Here is a 21178-nt window from a genome sequence, read left to right as displayed (position 1 = left end):
ATAAACAGAGAATATACCAAACAGTAATCATAGCTTTCACCTGGATTCACATGGTCAGTCCATGTCATGGAAAGAGCAGGTGTTCTTAACTGTTTTAACACTCAGTGTGTAATGTGATACTGAGGTATAAACAGGGTCTATCCTAAGATGTGCTGAGTCTAACCTTGTGCTTTATGGACACACTAGGGCACAGGGTGAACAGCAAAGAGAACCACAACATCTTCTCTCATTATAGAGCAGTAAGACAGAGACTTCTATCCTTAAGTCAACCATGATCTTAATAGTATCTTCAACTAAAGGCCTAGTGTCACGCCCTGACCATAGAGAGCCCTTAGTTCTCTATGGTGTTTAGGTCAGAGCATGACTAGGGGGGTGTTCTAGTCAATGGTTTTCTATGTTGGTGATTTGTATGGTTCCCAATTAGAGGCAGCTGGTAATCGTTGCCTCTAATTGGGGATTATATTTAGGAAGCCCTTTCTCCCACCTGCTTTGTGGGATATTGTTTTGTGTAAGTGCATTCAGCACCACGGCTTTCGTGGTCATTGGTTTTTTGAAGTTTCACTTAAATAAAAGATGTGGAACTCAACTCCCGCTGCACCTTGGTTCGTCCTTTATGACGCCCGTGACACCGAGCACATACACAAGCCTCTTTAACTCATGTAAAGACATATTTCACAGAACGCGTGAAAAATATATAACGGGATTCAATGCCCAGGTCTAAATAGCCTTATAACAACCCTTTATCCAGAAAATGTTATGTTTCAACAACTTGTTGTCCATTTAAATAAGTACCCAACCTCTTTTCACCATCTGGCCTAACTACTGTACCACTTCCAGTTAGAGTGACTAAGAGCCCCTGACTGGCAGTGATGGTAAGAGATCCCAGTGTCTGTGTGTGTTCCTTCTTTCCTGGCTAGGTTTCACATGTACAGTAACCTCTATAGAAAGGCTGCCTGGCTAGCTGGTGGACGACAGGAGACGGGACAGGAGGAGAAGCTCTTCCCTCTCTCCAGTCTGTGGCCAAATGTCTGTCTTCCTCTCCCAGCTTAAAGCTCTTACTGGAAGAGAACTGCAAATGCTGCCATCGATCAGGCCCGGATCTGCTGACTCCAGCCTCTCAACAACCACTCCCAACCCATAAACAAGCCCCGGCCAAGTGGGGCTGCGGTGATTGTGGTGGGGTAAACTCTGAGAGAAACTGGGGACATTTTGTTAGTCCCCACAAAGTCAAATGCTATTTCTAGGGGATTTAGGGTTAAGGTTAGAATTAGTGTTAGAATTAGGTTAAGGGTTACGGTTAGGAGCCAGGGTTAGTTTTAAGGTTAGGGTTATGTTTTAGGACTAAGGTTAGGGTTTAGGGAAAATCTGATTTTGAATGGGACTGAATTGTGTGTCCCCACAAGGTTAGCTGTACAAGACTGTGTGTGTGTGTGTGTGTGTGTGTGTGTGTGTGTGTGTGTGTGTGTGTGTGTGTGTGTGTGTGTGTGTGTGTGCACGTGTGTGTTTTTTTATTTCAGATTTTATTAACATCCCCATTAGCTACTGCCAAAACAGAAGCTACTCTTTCTGGGGTCCACACAAAACTTCACATAATTCATAACATTAATAGACAAGTACATCACAAGGGCAGAACTACATTTAAAATAAGAATACAGGCTTCTATACATTTATGCCTTCATAATCATGTCATTCATAGACACTGCTGAATGAAAGTGCAACACATGGAAACGGAAATGCAATAACATTACAAATAGGCTGACATTTTTTTGCAAAATTCCCCTGATGTGAATAAAGCAACCTTGTTTCACTAAATTCCCCTCATGTGAACAAAGCTACCTTGTTTCTATAGTTACCACCCGTAATGGGTATCCTGAGATAAAGTATATACTTTTTACCGTTACCACCCACTATCGGTTTCATTAGGTAAAATGCAACATTCATGAATATGCATAAATCATTTTCACCTCAGCCACAGTGATCAGAGTTAAAGGAGTAGTTCACACAAATTACAAAATACATACCTTGTAAGCAGGGTGATTTCGAACAATTGCGTGAAAAATGCTGACTGTTTCCTATGGCTAAAACGTTAGCATGTGAAAACAGTGCCAGGGAAACTAAAACTAAAGCATGGATTGCTGTCATCCCTTGTCCATAGACTGCTACAGGGTAAGGAAACCTACGTGTCATTTGGGTGAACTATCCTTTAACACACTTCAACTTAGAAACCTTGAATCATGTGGAGTTTCCTCCCTCTAACATTTCAACTTAATGATTTCCACCTCAGCAACTTGTCTTATATTTCCACCTTCATTCTACACCACATTCCACCAGTCACACACAAACACACATAGCAGTACATACTTAGGTATCAACTCAAGGACAGAACTACATACATTTAAAATAAGAATACAAAGTTTTATACACTGACCGGACATTCCATTCATCATTTTGTGTGTGTGTGAGTGTGTGTGTGTGTGTATATGTGTGTGTGTGTGTGTGTGTGTGTGTGTGTGTGTGTGTGTGTGTGTGTGTGTGTGTGTGTGTGTGTGTGTGTGTGTGTGTGTGTGTGTGTGTGAAGAGAAGCAGAAGCGTGACCAGCATATAATCATCCGCACCGTAACTCGTAAGTGCCTACACTAACTTTTCTGGCTCCACATCATCCATGAAGTCCTGGTACAGGGAGGTTTTCTTCTGCACTGTTCAATCAATCCAGTAAATGTGGAGGAGGAGTTAAGAGGGGGTGTTAATGTCCAAAAGCAGAGGTCGCGTCACAGGCTCTCTTTCCATTTCCCCTGAAAACCAGATGCATCCGGTTGTTGTCCACCCAGCTCTGAGGGTGGCTGCTCCCAAACAGTTATCAAAGTGATATCTGTTCTCCACGTACACACAAACACACATGCACACATTCACACATGCATACACCATAAAACGGTTCAATCCCGATGCGCTAGGCCTGTGTTTCAATTCAGGTCAACCACTATGGCGTACATACTGCAATCAATTTACATATATTGCTAGCTAGCCTCCGATTCTTTGGCATATTGAAATAGTCCTGTACTTATCGACCGTATAGTGCATGAGTGTGCTGGACTCTCAAAGGCATGGTCTGTGGGACAATCAAAAGCCCGCTTCACATGCATAAACACATACAATCACACAGAGTGGCACGGGTCCTATACACAGTACACACAAAGATTTATATACACACACACACACACACACACACACACACACACACACACACACACAAACATACATGTGCAAATACACACACAAACATACATGTATACACACACACAATGTAAACGGAACGTTTCATGACTGACTTGCTACAAAGCTTCTACAAGCTTCATCATCCACAATAGAAGCTTTGAGGAGAAAGGCACATATGCAGGAATAGGAGGCAGAATGCAGCTGCAGAGACAACCAAAGAGAGAAAGAGGAAGGAGGGAGGGGGAGAAGCATGCAGTGGAGCAGTGAGTGAGAGAGAGAGAGGAGAGAGAGAGAGAGAGAGAGAGAGAGAGAGAGAGAGAGAGAGAGAGAGAGAGAGAGAGAGAGAGAGAGAGAGAAAGAGAGAGAAATAGAGAGAGATAGAGAAAGAGAAAGAGGGGGGAAGGAGGGATGGAGGAGCAGAGGGAGGAATGCAGAAGAAAACACTGAGGGCTGCATAGGGGAGAGAGCCAAAGCAGAGGTGTATGGGTAGAGGGAGGGAGGAGGGAGGGATGGGTAGGCAGCATGCAGCAGAGAAAGAGAAAAAGAGATGACAGGGTTATGCAGAGGAAACAATAAAAAGTAGATCACCGAGGGAGGGGGGAGCATCTCTGTAGGCTACAACATAGTACCACAGCTGGAGGCGTTAACATAGACTGTTCTTTAAACACCTGAACTCAGCAATGAAATCATAGTCCAAGACTTCAATGACCTTCAAAAACAGAAACATTCAGTGAGACAAGCCATCGCAAACCCTGGCTAATAGCCGTGTGCATTAACACATACAGAGTTGATGGTCACCGATTACTGTCTGTAAAGTGTACCCTATACTTAACCTACCGGCTGGTATTTATACAACCAGCATTTATGCTAACACATCATTATCCCTCCCCTCCCTCACACACTCCCTCCCTACCCGGTACACATATGTAACTACATAGCCAGTCCAACTCCATTGAGCATCATTCCCGTGCAGTGTGATGTGCTCCCCCCTCCCTCCCTTCCTGCCTCACTCCTTCCCCCTCTCCTCCTCAGACCAGTACAGAAGAATGCTGTGTCATCAGACACTAAGGACTCAGACAGAGCACTAAAGCCTAGCCCTCGCTCTAATTTACTACACCCCTGAGAGAGTAGAGAGAGAGAGAGAGAGAGAGAGAGAGAGAGAGAGAGAGAGAGAGAGAGAGAGAGAGACGAAAGAGGGGATCATAATGTAATAACTTCCCACTCCCAAATGTGCCTCTTTAAAATACAAGTCATGGCGTGATAGGAAGCGGGTGAAGTCACCAACATGGGACCCAGCTATGGTTAATGATACCAGTGTATAAAGGCCATATTCTGGCTATTCCCTGTCTCTGTGTGATCAGCAGCAGCCAGTGGAAATGACCAGTCAGTCTGCTACTCAGCCAGAGTCTTTTTGGTACCACAGAAGCCTGCCATGTGGGAGAGATGCTGGTTACACCATAGAGATAGAATGACTAGCAGGAGAGACACTGGTTACACCATAGAGATAGAATGACTAGCAGGAGAGACACTGGTTACACCATAGAGATAGAATGACTAGCAGGAGAGACACTGGTTACACCATAGAGATAGAATGACTAGCAGGAGAGACACTGGTTACACCATAGAGATAGAATGACTAGCAGGAGAGACACTGGTTACACCATAGAGATAGAATGACTAGCAGGAGAGACACTGGTTACACCATAGAGATAGAATGACTAGCAGGAGAGACACTGGTTACACCATAGAGATAGAATGACTAGCAGGAGAGACACTGGTTACACCATAGAGATAGAATGGTTAACAAGGGTCAACGCTACACCAGACCTGTTTAAGCATAGTGAGCTTGTCTTCGTAATGACGTCAAATAACAACCGACAGAGGAGAGGCATAGTTGTCTGAAGCACAAACGGATCTGACAACCAGGCTAAATTTACTGCAGATGCTAAATAGGCTATGTTTGCTGTATGGAACATCCAATAATGCAGTATTGCCTAGTTTAACATTTCTATGTACACTCTTAGAAAAAGGGGTTCTTGGCTGTCCCCATTGGATAACCATTTTTGGTTGCAGGTAGAAGAACCATTTTGGGTTCCATGTAGAACACTCTGTGGTTTTTACCTGGAACCAAAAAGGGTTCTTCAAAGTATTATCATATGGGGACAGCCAGAGAACCTTTTTAGGTTCCAGATAGCACCTTTTTTCTAAGAGTGTAGCCTCTAGAGGAGGATACTACAAAGCAAGATCAATGAGTTAGCCAGTTAACTTTGATAAACAACAATAACTATTCATTTTCTGATTCAGTAGGAAAGCTAAACTTCGATATATGCTGCTGGTTGTTGAGTGAATTAGACCATGGCAAGTTTAAAGAATATATTTTGAATAAATGTAAAGTTATTTCAGGTTATTTAGGCAAGTTAGCTGGCTAACTCCTTGCTTCTGCTTTGTAGTATACCCTCAGGCCCTGGACATTTGTCTGATACATACACACAGAGTTCACTGAGGCTCCTCCCATACACAAGCACTTGTACAACTTAAATTGAACCCCATCTCCAACACACACAGACTCACACACACAATGTCACACTCTCTCACATGCGCGCACAAACGCTTGCACGCAAGCACACACTTACACACACATACACAACCTGTGTAACTCCTGAAGCTTTTAGCCTTCCTAATCACTCCAGACATTTCAGATGCCCATTCAGTCATCTCCTCTTTCCTCCACTTTTCTCCTCCACTCCTCTTTCTCACTCTCCTCTTCCTTTCCTCTCCATTCCTATCCTCTCCCCCATCACAGTTAGGGGAGAACAGGAACAGCAGCAACTACACTTCCCCTCACCAGTCCACCCACCCCTCTCTCTCTTCCCCTCCCCCTCCCCCTTTACTTGGTGCTTAAGTGCTGTGATTAGATTTCACTGCAGCTGACAGCAACACACACACACAGACACACACTGACACACACACACCACATGGTCACACGTAAGCTTGAAGTGGGAAGAGAAGGAGGGGAGGGGGGAATTGACGGTCAAGTAGAGCAGAGGATGAAAAACCGAGAGAGGAGAGGTAGAGAGATTGAGGAGGAGGTATGGAGGCGACACATGAATATGTATGCCAGGGCTCCCATAGGTGTCATAAAAGGCATAGGTGTGGATGAGAAAGGGGAGGAAGGTAGGTAGTAAAATGCTCTGGATGGCTGAGGAGGGGGGGTGCCCATTGTCCTGTGTGTGTAGCTTTAAGAAGAGAAAGGTATTGTGTTTAATTTGAAAATAGCATAGTGTGTGTATTTTTCATAGTGTGAAAAAAGACACACACACACAGCACGACCTACGGTATGCGAGATAAAGGTAACTGACCTTGGCAGGGCAGAGTGAGAGAGAGGTGTCACAGCATACATGCATACACACACACACACTCATTCACTCTTACACAAGCACACACACACAGGGATCTAGGGAGGGAGGACAGAGACGCAACTCCAGACATGAGAGAGATGTGCATGAGGGAGCCCTGACCACCACCCGATGTACGAGTCTACCTCTGTCCCTCCTTAAGGACAGGGAGGAGAGGATATCAATGGAGGAAGGGAGCAGAGGCAGGAGAAGGAGAGCGCTAAGCATAACCGATAGGCCAGGGCAAAGGGGTAAGGAAGAGGGGAGGAAGGAGGAGGGGTTATTGTACCACACCATCACCCCTCCTATGGCTGCCACTGTAGAAGTCCATATGGATTTTTAGATCACAGGAGGCACACATACTAAAACAGAATGGGTACACACAAACTCGGAAGGAGGCAGAGCACACACACACACCTTGTGTGACTGGCTGTGTCCCGGGGACGGTCGTGCTGAATGGGTCTCTATAGCCCTGCGGGCCCCAGATTCTCTTACAGGCTAGAACACCCAGCCCCTCGAGGTGCAGCCACCCCCTCCTCTCTTATCCTGCCCTATAAGGACAGACCCAGGCTAGGACTACACTGAGGGTGGAAGCTGAGGGGAGAGGGGGCAGAGCCTAAACTGAAAGGGGAACTGAACTGGTGTCATGGGCTGGTAGGGGATGCAACCATTTGACTTATGCTAAACGGGAGATAATATGTGATGTGTATGCATACCAAGTGGGGCATATGTGGTGGCTGCCCTAAATCATGATACACTGTGAGGCAGTTGTGAGGCAGTTTATGTTTGCACAGCAGACAACTGTTATGCTGATTTAAAGAAGCAATAAAACTGACCTTCTTTAGACTAGTTGAGTATCTGGTGCATCTACTCCCTTCACAGAACAGCGCAAACTGGCTCTAACCAGAATAGAAAGATGAGTGGGAGGCCCCGGTGCACAACTGAGCAAGGTGACAAATACATTAGAGTGTTTAGTTTGAGACAGTCCTCAACTGGCAGCTTCATTAAATAGTACCCGCAAAACACCAGTCTCAACGGCAACAGTGAAGAGGCGACTCCGGGATGCTGGCCTTCTAGGCAGAGTTCCTCTGTCCAGTGTCTGTGTTCTTTTGCCCATCTTAATCTTTTATTTTTATTGGCCAGTCTGAGATATGGCTTTTTCTTTGCAACTCTGCCTAGAAGGCCAGCATCCCGGAGTCGCCTCTTCACTGTTGACGTTGAGTGTTTTGCTGGTACTATTTCATAAAGCTGCCAGTTGAGGACTTGTGAGGTGTCTGTTTCTCAAACTAGACACGCTAATGTACTTGTCATCTTGCTCAGTTGAGCACCGAGGCCTCCCACTCTTCCTTCTATTCTGATTACAGCCCGTTTGCACTGTTCTGTGAAGGGAGTGTTATACTAGATCTTCAGTTTCTTGGCAATTTCTCGCATGGAATAGCCTTAATTTCTTAGAACAAGAATAGACTGACGAGTTTCAGAAGAAAGTTTTTGAAAGTATTTGTTTCTGGCCATTTTGAGCCTGTAATCAAACCCACATATGTTGATGCTCCAGATACACATTAGTCTAAAAGCCTGTATTATTGCTTCTTTAATCAGTACAACAGTTTTCAGCTGTGCTAACATAATTGCAAAAGGGTTTTCTAATGATCAATTAGCCTTTTAAAGTGATAAACTTGGATTAGCTAACACAACGTGCCATTGGAACACAGGAGTGATGATTGCTGACAATGGGCCTCTGTACACCTATGTAGATATTCTATAACAAATCAGCCGTTTCCAGCTACAGTAGTCATTTACAACAATAACACTGTCTACACTGTATTTCTGATAAATTTGATGTTATTTTAAATGGACAGAAAATGTGCTTTTCTTTCAAAAACAAGTGACCCCAAAATTTGAAGAGTAGTGTATATATATGGTTGGTTTCTCAAATGACTGCCTCGCCTGGTTCACCAACTACTTCCCAGACAGAGTTCAGTGTGCCAAATCGGAGGGCCTGTTGTCCGGACCTCTGGCAGTCTCTATGGGGGTGCCACAGGGTTTAATTCTCGGGCCGACTCTTTTCTCTATATACATCAATGATGTCGCTCTTGCTGCTGGTGATTCTCTGATCCACCTCTACGCAGACGACACCATTCTGTATACCTCTGGCCCTTCTTTGCAAACTGTGTTAACTAACCTCCAGACGGGTTTCAATGCCATACAACTCTCCTTCCGTGGCCTCCAACTGCTCTTAATTGCAAGTAAAACTAAATACATGCTCTTCAACCGATCGCTGCCCGCACCTGTCCGTCCAGCCTCACTACTCTGGACGGTTCTGACTTAGAATATGTGGACAATTATAAATACCTAGGTGTCTGGTTACACTGTAAACTCTCCTTCCAGACTCACATTAAGCATCTCCAATCCAAAATTAAATCTAGAATCGGCTTCCTATTTCGCAACAAAGCATCCTTCACTCATGCTGCCAAATATACCCTCGATAAACTGACTATCCTACCGATCATTGACTTTGGCGATGTAATTTATAAAAAAGGCCTCTAACACTCTACTCAGAAAATTGGATGCAGTCTATCACAGTGCCATCCGTTTTGTCAGCAAAGCCTCACATTCTACCCACCACTGCGACCTGTATGCTCTCGTTGGCTGGCCCTCGCTTTATATTTGCCGCCAACCCCACTGGCTCTCGGTCATCTATAAGTCTTTGCTAGGTAAAGCCTCACCTTATCTCAGCTCGCTGGTCACCAGAGCAGCACCCACCCATAAAACACGCTCCAGCAGGTATATTTCACTGGTCACCCCTAAAGCCTATTCCTCTTTTGGCCGCCTTTCCTTCCAGTTCTCTGCTGCCAATGACTGGAATGAATTCCAAAAATCACTGAAGCTGGAGACTCATATTTCCATATTTCCCCCATATTTCCCTAACTTTAAGCATCAGCTGTCAGAGCAGCTCACAGATCACTGCACCTGTACATAGCCATCTGTTAATAGCCCATCCAACTACCTCATCCCCATATTGTTATTATAATTTTTTTGCTCCTTTGCACCCCAGTATCTCTACTTGCACATTCATCATCTGCACATCTATCACGCCATTGTTTAATTGCAATATTGTAATCTTCACCACTACGACCTATTTATTGCCTTACCTCCCTAATCTTACCTCATCTGCACACACTGTATATAGATTTTTTTTCTATTGTGTTATTGACTGTACATTTGTTTATTCCATGTGTAACTCTGTTTTGTTGTTTGTGTCGCACTGCTTTGCTATATCTTGGCCAGGTCGCAGTTGTAAATGAGAACTTGTTCTCAACGGGCCGACCTGGATAAATAAAGGTGAAATAAAAAATAAATAAAAAAATTTAATGAATTTAAAAAAATAATTATAGTGTATGATATAACTGTGGAAGTTATCACAATATGTCTTAAGAAGGAGTTGCATGAAGGAGCATGTACGCTCCTCAAAGAACGAATGCATGAGATAAACGCCTGGTCAGGAACAATTGGGCATATCACTCCAACATCACAGATACTGTAGTGTAGATACATAGTACAGTAAGTATAGCTTGTTTCGCTTTAGAGCTCCTTCTTGTAATGGGTTAGTCAGTCTATGACATCCTCCTCCTTTTGCAGTCTGAACAACGCTGGACATAACACACAAATGCTATGCTTCACTCCTGGTCATTTTGCCACCTCCTAAATACCAAAAGGATTCACACATTTAGCAGGGACCTTAGGGAAAGGGGGATACCTAGTCAGTTGTACAACAATGCATTCAACTGAAATGTGTTTTCCGCATTTAACCCAACCCCTCTGAATCAGAAAGGTGCAGGGAGCTGCCATAAACGACATCCACGTCTTTGGCTCCCGGGGAACAGTGGGTTAACTGCCTTGCTCAGAGGCAGAAGGTCAGATTTTGACCTTGTCAGCTCGGGGATTCGAACCTTTTGGTTACTGGCCCAACGCTCTAACCACCTTAGGGAAGTCATGCAAAAGATAAACAAGTAGAAAGGGACCAAAACAGCAGCTAACTCCTTCAAAGTGATACAGTGAGGCAGGGAAAAGGGATCACATGGAAGAAGACTATAAAGATGTACTAATTTTATGTAGGAAAATGTGAAGAGGAAAACACATACACTAAACCGAAAAAATGCACACAAACACACACACACACACACAAACACACACACATATTCCAAGAAAACAGAAACCCAGACACACATGCATGCAGACTGTCACTAACAAATTCAATTAGCAGGAGCACTAATAATACATTTTCAGAGGGCTGCTAGTCCCCATCTCTGCTGCCAGCATCCACCAGCATATGCACAGTAAGTGCACCAATACAGAGCATCAATCAACACATAAGACTACAGAAGCATTACCAAAGAGAACTTGCGGTCCAGAACTCCAGACCTTCACTGCAGAGTTACAGGATCTACAGTACCTGCATCTTCCTGGCGACTGTGATAGCCAGCGCATTCATAACGTACCTATGAGCTCTATGTGACACTTCATAAGCATTGACTGGTTCTAATCAACTCTCCCAGTGGTCAAACTATTAAAAGAGCAATACCATACCACAAGGTCACTTTTGCTGTTCACTCTGTGCCATATCCCTATCTTCATGGCTGGTACAACGATGCACAAATCTCCCTTTTGTCTAATAAGAGTGGGCTTCTTACTCTCTGAATCAGGTTTCCTAAAAACAGTTTGATTCTAAATGTGCTTACCCCATAAGCATAAAATCTTATTCATAAACTTGGTTAAAAGCATAATATTAGGGGCCACACATCAGGACTTAAAACAAACACAGTTATAAGCAGAATGCATTTAAAAGGCAAGCTATAAAGACGTGAGTATAGTACAATCCATTTGTTCCTTCTTCAAATTATTTTTCTAAACAGATCTCATACCAGTACCAATTTCCCTCTAACCCCTAACATTTCCTCACTAGAAGGGAGTGCCTAGCCCTGTGTGGGATTGAGTGGTGAGGAACTCACTTTCTCATTCATATAATAGGGGTCCAAGTCCTCCAGTGGTACCGCCACCAGCCCATTAGGGATGTCCCCGTAGATGAAGGGAAGGGACTTCCCAGCCTCCAGATCACCGTTGGGCATGGGTTCTTCCTCTTCTTCCTCGCGGTGACTGCTGTCCGACTTGGGCTTGGGCTTCTTCTTGATCTTCTCCTGGAATTGGCGCTCCTCGATATTACGGAGCGACTCGGGGGTGAACTGCTTGAAGCTGTCAGGTCCTGGGGGTGCGAGACCGGGCGCGGCCATGTTTTCATCCTACAGATATTTCCACTTTATTTAAATTTCATTCAGGACATCCGGCTCTGAGAGAGAGAGAGAGGGAGAGGGAGAGACCGAGAGAGAGAGAGAGAGAGAGAGAGAGAGAGAGAGAGAGAGAGAGAGAGAGAGAGAGAGAGAGAGAGAGAGAGAGAGAGAGAGAGAGAGAGAGAGAGAGAGAGAGAGAGAGAGAGAGAGAGGGAGGGAGAGAGAGAGAGAGAGAGAGAGAGGGGAAATAGAGACAGGATATAAGGTATAAATGCTGACAACTCCATATCTCTTAATGAAATTCAAGTTGAGAAAACATCAATTTTCACTAAGTACATTGGTCATGATTTAAGTAAAAAAGACAGCAGTTCAGAATCTGTGTAAACAGCCTGTCCTACTATCAAGTTTCAAAATGGAAAAAGTAATATTGATCTCATTTAAAATATCACCTTGGGTATAATCAAATGGAACAAAACTCAGGTCTCTTTTAGTTCAAATGAGATGGTAGAACTAACAACGAGACAAATTAAATGTCTACTTTATATTTTATTATGGTGCTTATTAACAAGACTCATTGCTGGGTTGAGTCTTGTCTGTCTGTCTGTCTGTGTTTCTCCCTAAGCCTGGGACAGGGTGGAATTTTATATCTCTGTCAGAGATGGAGCCAACAAAGCAAGGCATCCAGACTAATGGATGTGCAACCATTTGGAACCAGAGCCATCTCTCTCTCTCTCTCTCTCTCCTTCTCTCTCTCCTCCCTCTCCTCATACAAATAAATGCTACATAAATCAGGGCTGCCATTGACGGTATAACAGAGAGCTGTGTCTCCAATCTACTTCATTCATTCATTCATTCATGGTGACTCTGATGTGGCCTGGTTGGCCTGTTGATGACCCTACAGGGAGAAAAATGAATGGCCCCCTTCAGCCCTTTGTGTCTGTCTGTATGTCTGTCTGCTGCATGGGCTCTTCCCTTGTCCCAGGTGACCTGTGCTGCTTCTGGATGGAGGGAACTCTGTTAAGTGTCTGTCTGGATTATCTGACTAATGTTTGATCTTTAGGAGTCTCTCTCTCTATCTCTCTCTGAAAAACCTTACATAACGTATCTTAATAAGATATTCCATTTGTAACCACATTCTGACTCCGAAGTAGTAGGAACTATGGCATCTTAATCCATACATGGCTCCTTCAGAACCTTCTTCCGTTTCGGTCTCAATTTTAGAAAAAATGTTCTCGGTCCTGTGCGGTTGTAATTAAAAAAAAATACACGTGGGAACACCGAACCTTGTTTTAAATGTGAACTTATTAGAGAAGAAACAGTGAATGAAGTGTGCCAATATATTACAGCACACCTGTATGATGTTATTATTTTTATCCCATGTATATAACCAAGCTATCATTTCTCATTGTGTATTTATTCCTTGTTTTTTTTCTACTATTATTATTTATTTTTTTTGCATTGGGAGTAAGCATTTAACTGTTAGTCTGTTGTTTCATTTATATTGTCTTATCTGATATAGCTACATTTTCAATAATCATCATCGTTAACATTGCAGTGCATGTTATAGTGGTTAGGCTCCATTTCATGACTAATTCATGAATCATGGCACAAAGGAAAAAGTTGATGATTGTGTGCTTTCACACTCAATCAATAAAAATCTCCTTTGTCCAGAACTTTGGAACCATGCAGTAATGATTTTCCAGCTTGCCTATATGGCTCAGGTATGTTAGGTGGAAGAATGAAGTGAAGCATCCAACATATAGGTTTGAAGTTATTCACCATAATCAATATAGGCCCACTCGTTGGGGCATTGTCTTTGCTTCACGTTCAGCTAGATGTTTTATTGTCATTGTTGCCTCTCACTCCTCCTCTCCATCCAAAAAAAAGAGTATTGGTAGGATCGGAGGCTCAAAAATAAAAATAATTCTCAATTGACAATGCATTTCCATACTCTGTGGTTTAAGACAGTCAAAATTCAACATTTGATTTGAATGATCAATCAAATGTGTTACATCAAGAAGGATGCAATTCGGGTGTTCCTGCATGTGGGCATTCCTGCATCCACAGTTTGGGAACTACTCCTCTACAATATGGTATCCACAGTAGAATAAAAATCTATTTTTATTCATATTGTAGTCCCATGATCCTCCCCCACTGAATTCTTGTATGTGACATTTTTTATTAATGCCCCCTCCAGCAAGCTGCCCCCTCCAGCAAGCTGCCCACAGGTAAGGATGCTTTCCAATAGGAAGCAACGGCTGGAGAGGAACCTATCATGAGTTGTGAATTGATAATCTGTTTTAGGTTTTCCATCCATTCTAACCTTTTTGCATAATTTGTGCTCCTTTTTCACAGGGGGTTCTGGCTGATGACCTGTCTCCATAGCTGATAGAAACGGAGAAGGAATATCATCCCCAAAGTAGAGGTCGACCGATTATGATTTTTCAATGCCGATACCGATACCGATTACTGGAGGGCCCACCAAAAAAAAACCGATACCGATTAATCGGCCGATTTTTAAATATATATTTGTAATGAAGACAATTACAACAATACTGAATGAACACTTTTATTTTAACTTAATATAATACGTAAATAAAATCTATTTAGTCGCAAATAAATAATGAAACATGTTCAATTTGGTTTAAATAATGCAAAAACAAAGTGTTGGAGAAGAAAGTAAAAGTGCAATATGTGCCATGTAAAAAATATAATGTTTAAGTTCCTTGCTCAGAACATGAGAACATATGAAAGCTGATGGCTCCTTTTAACAGGGGTCTTCAATATTCCCATTTAAGAAGTTTTAGGTTGTAGTTATTATAGGAATTATAGGACTATTTCTCTCTATACCATGTGTATTTCATATACCTTTGACTATTGGATGTTCTTATAGGCACTTTAGTATTGCCAGCCTAATCTCGGGAGTTGATAGGCTTGAAGTCATAAACAGCACATTGCTTGAAGCACAGCGAAGAGCTGCTGGCAAACGCAGGAAAGTGCTGGTTGAATGAATGCTTACGAGCCTGCTGCTGCCTACCACCACTCAGTCAGACTGCTCTATCAAATCACAGACTTAATTTGAATATAATAAAGACACAGAAATACGTCCTGGTCAGTTCCTGGATGGGAGACCAGATCCTGCTGGAAGTGGTGTTGGAGGGGCAGTAGGAGGCACTCTTTCCTCTGCTCTAAAAAAATATCCCAATGCCCCAGGGCAGTGATTGGGGACACTGCCCTGTGTAGGGTGCCGTCTTTCGGATGGGACGTTAAACGGGTGTCCTGACTCTCTGAGGTCATTAAAGATCCCATGGCACTTATCGTAAGTTTAGGGGTGTTAACCCCGGTGTCCTGGCTAAATTCCCAAATCTGGCCCTCAAACCATCACAGTCACCTAATAATCCCCAGTTTACAATTGGCTCATTCATCCCCCTCCTCTCCCCTGTAACTATTCCCCAGGTCGTTGCTGCAAATGAGAATGTGTTCTGTCAATTTACCTGGTAAAATAATGGATAAAAATAAAATATATATATATTTTTAAATTAATATGGTCAAATCCAGAAACTATCATTTCGAAAACAGAACGTTTATTCTTTCAGTGAAATACAGAACCGTTCCGTATTTTATCGAATGGGCGGCAAACCCTAAGTCTAAATATTGCTCTTACATTGAACAACCTTCAATGTTATGTCATAATTATGTACAATTCTGGCAAATTAATTATGGTCTTTGTTAGGAAGAAATGGTCTTCACAAAGTTCGCAACGAGCCAGGCGGCCCAAACTGCTGCATATACCCTGACTGCTTAAACGAAACGCAAGAGAAGTGATACAACTTCCCTAGTTAAAATAAATTAGTTAGCAGACAATATTAACTAAATATGCAGTTTTTTTAAATGTAGTTGTATATTGAGAAAGGCATTGATGTTTATGGTTAGATATACATTGGTGCAACGACAGTGCTTTTTTCGCGAATGCGCTTGTTAAATCATCACCCGTTTGGCGAAGTAGGCTGTGATTCGATGATAAATTAACAGGCACCACATTGATTATATGCAAAGCAGGACAAGCTAGATAAACTAGTAATATCATCAGCCATGTGTAGTTAACTAGTGATTATGTTAAGATTGATTGTTTTTTATAAGATAGGTTTAATGCTAGCTAGCAACTTACCTTGGCTCCTTGCTACACTCTCGTAACAGGTCAGCCTGCCACGCAGTCTCCTCGTGGAGTTCAATGTAATTGGACATAATCAGCGTCCAAAAATGCAGATTCCCGATTGTTATGAAAACTTGAAATCGGCCATAATTAATCAGCCATTCCGATTATTCGGTCGACCTCTACCCCAAAGATACTACTAATATTTACAACTGTGCTGATGTGGAAGAGGAGGGCAGACATTGTCGCTAAACTGCTTGAAGTCAAAATTGCATTGCCACACTTACCATTAGTCACATGTTCAATAAGATGTTCTGCAAAAATACTAACAATACAGAAATATTATTGCTCTATTATGAGGTTCTGCCAATCATATGTTGGAAACCATTATCAAGGAAACCTACAGTAGTTGAACACTTTGTGTAGATAGTAACAAGTGATTCTAAGAACAATAATAACTGTTACCTGTAGGCCAACGTCTCTATCACAGGCCGCAACGGGTAAGGTATACCCTAAATAAAATAATCTGTGATTGATAATTGTGCATGCCTCTCATTTTCCAGTCGACATGGAACAACTTAATATGCAATATAGCTATACCTATGGATTGCATAACCAACTCAGTGCTCATAACCAACTCAGTTTAGCGTCCTCCCTGAGATTTGAAGTTTGGACAGTTCGATCGCTGGTCAAGTCATACCAGACTGTAAAAATGGGACCCGATGCATCTCTGCTTGGCACTGAAGATAGATTGGGAGTAAGGCCCAGAGATAGATGAGCGTCCTATCCAGGGCGTGTACTTGTACATCAAGCTGCCTCACACTACAGAAACAGGAGACAGGCTCCTGCTCCTATGAGCCATTGTGGCTTGCAAAAGCAAAAGCTCGTGCAAAGCTCATCTCTTACTTTGGCTTACAGCTTTAACAGTATTGAGTCAAGGAACAGCTGTACTGCTCAATAAAATATGGTGTCACAGTACTGAAGGGGCAGAGCAGGAAGGTGGGCTTCCTCTCTCTTGTGGGAATATCCTGATGGTGTCATGACATGAAAACCAGTTTCTCTAAATACTGTCCCACCAATGACTCATTTAAAGACTAATGGCCAAAGGGGTCCTTCTCTGCTTGCTCTCTCACACATAGTCAGTGTCAAAATATGTGTATTTTATTTGTTGAACCAGAATGATTTTAGTAGGTTAAGTCCATCTAGTCATCTCTTAAAATGTGTTGACTTGACTCTCACCATAGCCAGCTAGCTAGATAACGTATTAAACCTACATCGCTAACTACATATACTAGCCATCATTGCTAGTAACTACTAGTAGCTTGCAGTAAGCACCATGCCCGGTCTGTCTCCCCGTGTCCCCTCCCGAGAACTCCTTGCTCACCAGCTGTCCTAGCCAGCACAACAAATATAATCTGAGTCATTCAGTTTATAGCACTGCTTTGCCTCTTCCTCTCTGATCCAGAAATACTTTTACGAAATTAAGCGCACCGGCATTACTGTCTGGGCATAGCTAGCAAGCCAGACAACCTTTTTCCCCTCACTTTACCAAAATCCCGCCCACAGCGTTTGAATGACAGGTCTAACATCAAAAATGAAAATGCAAATGAGCAATGGGGAAACTAAATAGCAAAAGGAAGCATTGCAATTGATTGATTGAATTTGATTGATCATTATAATTGACAGTCTAAAAATACACAGCGTATAAAAAATAATTGTCAATTGCAGTTGACAATTTTATTTTGTCACAATGCATGCTGTCACAAGGACATGAAATAACAAAAATGAGAAATTATTTGTAATTTAAGCATTCACGGTTTTAAATGTGTGTGTCGTACTGGATAGTAGGCCTACCATGGAAATGAAATATTAAACATACTTTACGATGTATTTTTCAAATTGGCAGGCATCATACATACTCAATCATGAAGATTATACAGCAATATTTTTTTTGTTCATTCAAATTTGCATTTTGTCACAAAATGCATAAACATTTAGGAAATTGCTAACGTGATATTGATTTAACATTTGACCATTTGCATTTCCAATTGAGTTTGGGCAGCTAATCGCTTTCATAAAGAAACAAGACAAACCATGAAAATCCTTCTAACCTAAACCACTGACCTCAGAGATTGTACCACTAGGAAATTAAGTCGGCGTTTTAAGTAACCCAACGCAACCTCCAAGTCTCCTTCCACAAATGCTACATGAATATATCTACTTTCAAGGTGAATAACAAACACCAATGCAACACAGGACATACAGGGACCTCATTTAGGCCTACTAATGATGGCATAGAGGAGCTGTCCCACCGGCTTTTCTAAAGGGAATGTATCAAGTAAATCAAGACGATTCATTATGTTCTCATTCGGGCTGCAGGTAAACCATGTCATTGTAATAGCCAACCACATTTCAAGAAGAATCACCCTGTGATGCAAAATATTTCATTAAAAAAATTAAGGCTACTCACGTGTCCATTCATTCGCTGCGAGTGCATGCTGTTCCTAATTTCATCCCGGACATTCTAACCCAATAAACATGCGTATTTACCAATAGCATAATTGTAACACCCGTTCACATTTTCTACAGACAGACGAATGATTAGTCCATTGTGAGGATTGTTAATCGCATGAAACCGAATGTTAGAAAAACTCCAGTGGCTTCTGGAAGCCGCAGCAGCACGGTCTCCTTCGATCCCACTGCCTGTCGCTGTTCCTTTCAGCACCACTGATGCAGCCTCAAACGAAGCGCTCGCTGGAGTCCTCTACGCATGTGTCCTCTATGCCAAGAAAAGACATCCAAACGCCCGCTTCAAACACACCGACAGCGTTCTTGCGCAAAATAGTACGCAGCATCATCTGGATATGTATACAACAAAAGTTCAACATTCACCTTCTGCTACCATTTCTGTCAAGCCGTCTAAGCATACAGTTTGGCGCATTTGTTCGATATATCCAACGTATGCACCACACCGAACGCACTGCAACTGCCTCTGCAACGCAATGCTGCAAGACCAACGCAGCGTTTCATTGGAAATTAATGTAATTCTGGTGTACCAAAATGCAATGACTCTGGTGGTGTGTTTGAAGCGTTTGAAGTGTTTGACGCCTGTAACTGAACTATTTATCGCAACTGTTGCATTCCGTTATTGAGAGGGGAGTTAAGGAATATGAAACTGAGAACACTGGACATGGTGGAGACTGAACTGAAGAGGAGGGGCAGAGGAGTGAAGATCGATTGGGGAGGGAAACGCAACTGGATAGAGGAGTCTACACGGCCGGTCGAGGTTAGCAGCAGCATGCGATAGCCTAGTGAGGGACTAGTGTGCCTCTGTAGCGTCACCAAATGCTAGTGGAACACATAATTCAATAAAAAAGCTAATTGGTAGTTCCTAATATAGCATCGACTGGATAGGCTACTGAATGACAGCACTGTGGATTGGAATAGGCTATATACACAAATATAAACACAATATAGTCATGGTGTGCTTTCAGTGTTGTGGCACACATCTATGAATGAACAGGGTACCCTAAACTCCAGCCAACAATGGAAGTCATTCAGAAAACGATTCATGTTTCCCATGTCAGGACAACAATCGATTAAATGATGAGTGGATTTCCTCCTCAAAAAGTTGTCATTACAAGCTATTACTTGATCAACCACATATTACATGTAAACGCGTTAAGCAAGGTAAAAATGCGCATTCTTTTGGCCTATTTGTTATAAACTGGTAATAACGTTTCAACTGTATGGTCTATCAGTCTTACTTTGTATTGTAGTCCATGCACTGTTTACACACACGCGCGTGCCTTGTCCTGGCGTGTGGGCCAAAGCCTTTACTAAAATACTGCAGTAAAGAGGATGCTTCTGGGTAGGCTTCTATGACAGAGCCATAATACCACTTGAAAACATGCAGTGATGGTAGAAATTCTAGGCTGTCATTCATTTAACTGTGTTGCTCCAAAATAATCTCTACCCGAGGAAAATTGTATACATTGCTATTATTTTGATAAGGTGTTTTGTTATGCTCCCCAAAAACCATTGACGGCTGTATTTTAGTACCACACCCGAGAAGGCTTGCCTAGGTGCGACAAGGTTCCTAAAATTAACATGTAAGGGTTATAACACCATCGTGGACATTTATTTCCACCTCTATTTGGGGATGGGGCTGTAAAGATATGGGGAGGGGTACCGCGGTCCCTCTTCAACTGCCAAAACTGAGGCTTCGCCTACCTATCTCACGTAATAGAACCTTAAAATGAGTACTGCAAGGGGAGGGGTAATCGAGTGAGGGTGGGGTGCTGTGCAAGAGGGGTAAAACTATCACAATTACAGTTAAATTATCTTACAAAGGATTAGGGTGTCGAGAATATACATTGACTCAAAGCGCATACCGGTACTTTTTAGGGCTCCATGTATATTTTGACACATTGAAATCTCATTCCGTTCAGAGGCAGGCAACACCCCAATTTACCTGCTTTAACACTAGCCACCCCTTTCCGCAGTATAAGCTCATCTTTTCAGCTAAAGAAAGTAATCCATACATGTAATTTTGGTTTTCCATGCATATTTGCCCAAGCTTTGACAAGGAGCCCTATACACAAACGCGAGGATAAAAGATGCTGAGGGGGACCGCTCTGCGGCATTGGGGTGCAGTTGTAGACAGGGAAGTAGCATGCATGGTCCATCCTCCACCAAAACCCAGCCTGACAAGACAACAGGATATTTACTTACTTTTCCCGCATTAACAGAAATCCAGACAGCCGGCACTGAATTGCAGATGTCCAAAAGATTCGGGAGAAACTGCGGCTGTCGCCATATTGTTGCTGCTAACTCCCTTCCCAGTGCGTGCGGGTACCCTGCATAATTGATGACTCTCAGCAAATTGTTAGGGAGTGTCGGTAAATGCCTTTGGTTTGAAAACGGCCCAGGGACCGTACGGTCGCAAAACAAAATGAAACAAAGTTATTGAACTAATAGTTAAGAAGACTATCGTATAATTCGTTATCCAAAAGTTAAAATGGATGATTTGTGGGTTTGTTTTAGTGGATGACAAAACTGTTACATTACCTCCATCTCCCAGGAATAAATATATAATCGATTTGAATGTGCATGGTTTCTAAGAAGCCACCATT

General features: G+C 42.7%; 1 protein-coding gene across 1 annotated transcript in view; it reads right to left on the bottom strand.

Annotated features, from left to right (window-relative positions):
* LOC118388634 (sodium channel protein type 8 subunit alpha-like) overlaps positions 1 to 20887 on the bottom strand; it is a 107041-nt gene extending 86154 nt beyond the window's left edge. The window contains exons 1-2 of the mRNA XM_052526952.1: positions 20778 to 20887; positions 11615 to 11949 (exon numbers count right to left, since the gene is read on the bottom strand). Coding sequence (XP_052382912.1) covers positions 11615 to 11893 — 279 coding nt within the window. The 5' untranslated portion in view covers positions 11894 to 11949; positions 20778 to 20887. The remainder of the gene's footprint in view (positions 1 to 11614; positions 11950 to 20777) is intronic.
* Between the last annotated feature and the right edge of the window lie 291 nt (positions 20888 to 21178).

Source organism: Oncorhynchus keta, chromosome 10, assembly GCF_023373465.1.
Source record: "Oncorhynchus keta strain PuntledgeMale-10-30-2019 chromosome 10, Oket_V2, whole genome shotgun sequence".
Lineage (NCBI taxonomy): Eukaryota > Metazoa > Chordata > Actinopteri > Salmoniformes > Salmonidae > Oncorhynchus > Oncorhynchus keta.
The sequence above is the reverse complement of the archived record's forward strand: the minus strand, read 5'-3'. Positions and strand labels throughout refer to the sequence as shown.